The 4,118-nt window shown below is 37.8% G+C and overlaps 1 protein-coding gene across 1 annotated transcript in view; it reads right to left on the reverse strand.

The window, feature by feature from the left end:
• LOC591713 (neurotrypsin-like) overlaps positions 1 to 3,322 on the reverse strand; it is a 4,806-nt gene extending 1,484 nt beyond the window's left edge. Inside the window, exons 1-3 of the mRNA XM_030991252.1 lie at positions 3,301 to 3,322; positions 2,354 to 2,683; positions 37 to 217 (exon numbers count right to left, since the gene is read on the reverse strand). Of these exons, the coding sequence (XP_030847112.1) occupies positions 37 to 217; positions 2,354 to 2,683; positions 3,301 to 3,322 (533 nt within the window). The remainder of the gene's footprint in view (positions 1 to 36; positions 218 to 2,353; positions 2,684 to 3,300) is intronic.
• Between the last annotated feature and the right edge of the window lie 796 nt (positions 3,323 to 4,118).

Raw genomic sequence — 4,118 nt, forward strand, 5'->3', positions numbered from 1 at the left:
GAATCGAGCCAAATCAGGCCCTCCACAGTACCATACCCCTTCTGATCGGCTGTGAAGTAATCCGCTTTCCCAGAGAAGCCCAACTGCCTGCAGACCACTTCGCTAGCTGCTCTATCCCAGCTATCATCGCAGACGCTGCCCCACTGAAAGTCCTTGAAGATCTCCAGGCGCCCTTTCCGTTCGGAGGGGCCATCAACCAATCGCACTTCTCCATTACCTACACCAGTCAATGATTAACAAGGGGTAGAACAGGGAGGTGTTTCACAAAGATTCTAAGTTGAACTTCTCTCTATTAAAGTTGGACTAAACAATTACGGAAAGCGGTTAGCATCTTTGAAAATATTTTGTAAAAGGTATTTTAAAAAGGCATAAAAAGTTGTAAATCAATCATATTTTCTATTATCATGGGAAGTATCATGTTCTTGATGTGGAATTTATGAAAAGTCTAAACTACTTGAATTTTTTGCTTTTGAATATGTTTTCTTTTAAGTCTACAAATGGCTTTCCATAATTCTATTAAGTCTAACTTAGAAATAAGTTTGACTTAGAAGTTTTGTTAAACACCCCCCTGATGTATTAAATAGGACAAATCAATAGAAAAAATATAATCAAATCAATCGAACCAATTCTAAATACACTCCACAAGTTTGGATTATTATCAGAAAGCAGTAAAGATGTATATTATTAGAAGTCAATGATTTAATCCCCCCCCCCCCCCACACACAAAAAAGCAACTTACCGCACATATCGTCGGCCGGGTGGCAGAAGGGCGTTAGCGACTCGAAAACTACTTTTCAAATTATTCCCCTTTAAAAATTTGTTTTATATTTAAACTGCTTTCTGTCCGAAAAATTGGTTCAAAACTTAAAAGACTAATAGAAATGTTATAGTAGAACACGGCCACAATTTTTTCTCTCAGAAATAAGTCAGTTTCATAACAATAAAAGGCGAATTAGTGCTAACGCCCTTCTGCCTAATGTTTCTTTTTTTTAACCTGAAATTTAAGCTAACACCCTTCTGCCACCCAGGCGACGATATACACACATAGTTGTGCCATTCAAATTACAGAGTTACAGAGAATATTCAATGAAAATTACAAAGTATGAAATATGACCAATAATTTATCCCTAGAAACCAGGAAATTTGCAGATGATATTCACATAAGTTTTAGGTCAACTACTTTTCAGATAATGACAAAAAATTAACACAAATAAGGAAATTCTCAGGATCTGGCTTATACGATGGTTTCACAAGAAAGTTTGGCCATGTTTTGATGATGTAACATCAGGGTCCAATCCTGCTTACGCAGACAACATCCTATAACTAATGAACATATTTTCAAACGTATTACACACCATTACAAATGGAAAGTGATGCTGATGCTGAAAATTATAATTCTTTGCTTATGAAAATCCAGTGCAAGGATAAATGATCGACTGACTTAAAAACCACTGAAATATCAGCCTAAAATTGGATGGTGTCCGATCTTGGTTGAAATGCTGCACATGCTTCGGTGTATGTAGCTGAATTGCTTCTTTCTTACAATCCAGTGTGAAGCTACCACTGATTTCTCTATTTTTTTCATGTAGCTGCATTTTTTCATCAAAATGAGACCGCGTCCGAAATTTATAGTGAGGCAACAGATGAAACGGTTATGTTGAAACTGGTGAAGTAAGAGAAATAAGTGAAGAGGAGACAACAAAACGGGTACTGGAAATGTGTGAATTGTTATAGGACATCGTCTGCTTATGCTAAATCAGTCCCTAGAGTGACTGCACAAATCTCGGCAGTGTTTAGAGAGCTCTTCACGTGTGAAAGTGGGGCTGTATTTTACCGTTTTAAAATTGATAATAACTGTTACTTTGAGTGTTTCCAAACAGAGAATTTTGAATAACTTGTTTGATCTATGAAAGTACATGTATGGTGGTCTGGTGGATAGGTCAATGGACTGTGGATCACATCAACATGGTCCATGGCTCGAGTCCCTCCGGCCCCTTGCAAAACCTTAAATTTGACATTTTCTGTCCTATTTTGTTCAATTTTCACCAGACCGATTTTTCTGCTCTCTTTTAGATTAACGGTAGTTCATTATCAGTAGCTGCGCCATGTTGATCGACATACAGGTACAGTCAAACCTGCCTACAGCGACCGCCCAAGGGAAATACAAAAAGTGGTCTTTGTAGGCAGGTTCCTTTAGTACATGTTTAAATGAGAAAACCACTTTCAAGGGAAACAATAAATGTGGTCCTTGTAGAAAGGTGGTCTTTGTAGACAGGTGGTCACTAAAGCAGGTTTGACTGTACATGTTTTGTTGTCATTATTACAAAAGGACAATCCTGTTCACAAGACTTACCCGAAGTCAATGAGCACCTCACTCCGGCATCTTCTGCATGACTGCAGTTATGGACTTCCCAACTACTTCCTCCAGAACAATCACTCAACCTGTCCTCCGTGCCCCTGCACTGCATATCATCAAGCCATATAGTCCCAGAACCCTCGCCAAAATGAGCTCCCTCGTACACCGTGTCAACGCCAAAGTAGCCAAGGTGTCGACAAACTACCACTCCATCCTGGATGTCCCAGCTGTCGTCGCACACGGTGCCCCACTCACGGTCGTGAAAGATTTCGATGCGCCCCTCGTTTTCATCCGCTCCACCGGAGAGTCTCAATGTCTTTTCTAAATCTGAAAGACACATACAGATTAAAGAGAAGGTTGAGTTCTGGGAAGAAGTGAAATAAATAATTTGTGAGCATTATTTCAAATTTCACATTTATTCATGTTTCCAATAAAACATTACAAATCAATTATGAGCATTTAAAACAAAAGTAAGAAATACATGTTGGAAACAGAGGGGTCCACTAAAAAGCAATGGTATAAGAACATCAGAGTAAAAAAGTCCCCTGAAAAGCATGGCCCTTCAAATGCCTTTATATTCTAAAAATGGCATGCAGCAGCAGCATAAAAATAGGAACAGATGTATGTTCGTGTAGTCCCATATACATCTTTCTGTGTACGGTGCTTGTAACTTTACCAAGACTGGGCCAAATTTCTTATCATTTTGATGATTCCAGAACCTTGCAGTACACACCAATACTTATATGCTAGATGATCAACCTTTTCTGATCAATCCACACCATTTCTTTCACAATAGAATAATAATAATAATAATAATATTCAGCTTTTATAGCGTTTAATAATCCTGGAGTTCTCTAAGTGCTTTACAGATATATCATTTCCCTGGTGTGTGCACAATCTCCACTTCCAGGGGAGCATTCCAGCCAGGATACTCATTCTAACACCTGGGTCAATGTCGCTATTCATAAGGACCGCTATTCATAAGGTTCGCTATTCATAAGGTCCATTATTCATAAGGACCGCTATTCATAAGGTCCGCTTTTCATAATTGGAGAAAAGGGTCATTATTCATAAGGGTCATTATTCATAAGGACCGCTATTCATAATCAAAGAAGAGGGTCGGTATTCATAATATTAGAAGAGGGTCGCTATTCATAATAGGAAATCGGGGTCGTTATTCATAAGGGTCCCTATTCATAATATTACAAAAGGGTCGGTATTCATAACACAGAAAGAGGGTCGCTATTCATTATACGAAATGAGGGTCGCTTTTCATAATACAAAATGAGGGTCGCTATTCATAATGCAAAATGAGGGTCGTTATTCATAAGGGTCATTATTCATAATAAGAAATGAGGGTTGCTATTCATAAAAGGAGAAGAGGATCGCTATTCATAATAGAAGAAGAGGGTCGCTATTCACAATATTCGATGTTTTTAAATAGAATAAGCGTTGCTTATACCTAATATAATACATTCCTTTTCTGTGGGACTAAATAACTTTCACAATGTTGAGCATTAATTTCCATTACTAAGGTAAACACATGTTCTAAAGATATTTTTCTTTTTGCTAACATAAGTGATGACATGTTAACTGCAATGCAATACTTAAGACAGCCATACATCATTTATTTCATGCACTGAATTTGCCAGTATCCCTTGTCAATTCATAAAATAGAAAGCAAAATGTACAAATTTAAAAAACTTTAAATCCTGCAGTTGCTCTGCACAAAAGGGCATAAGTCTATATCACAGTAGCTATA

This window comes from Strongylocentrotus purpuratus, unplaced genomic scaffold (genome assembly GCF_000002235.5).
Source record: "Strongylocentrotus purpuratus isolate Spur 01 unplaced genomic scaffold, Spur_5.0 spur5_scaffold_2, whole genome shotgun sequence".
NCBI lineage: Eukaryota > Metazoa > Echinodermata > Echinoidea > Camarodonta > Strongylocentrotidae > Strongylocentrotus > Strongylocentrotus purpuratus.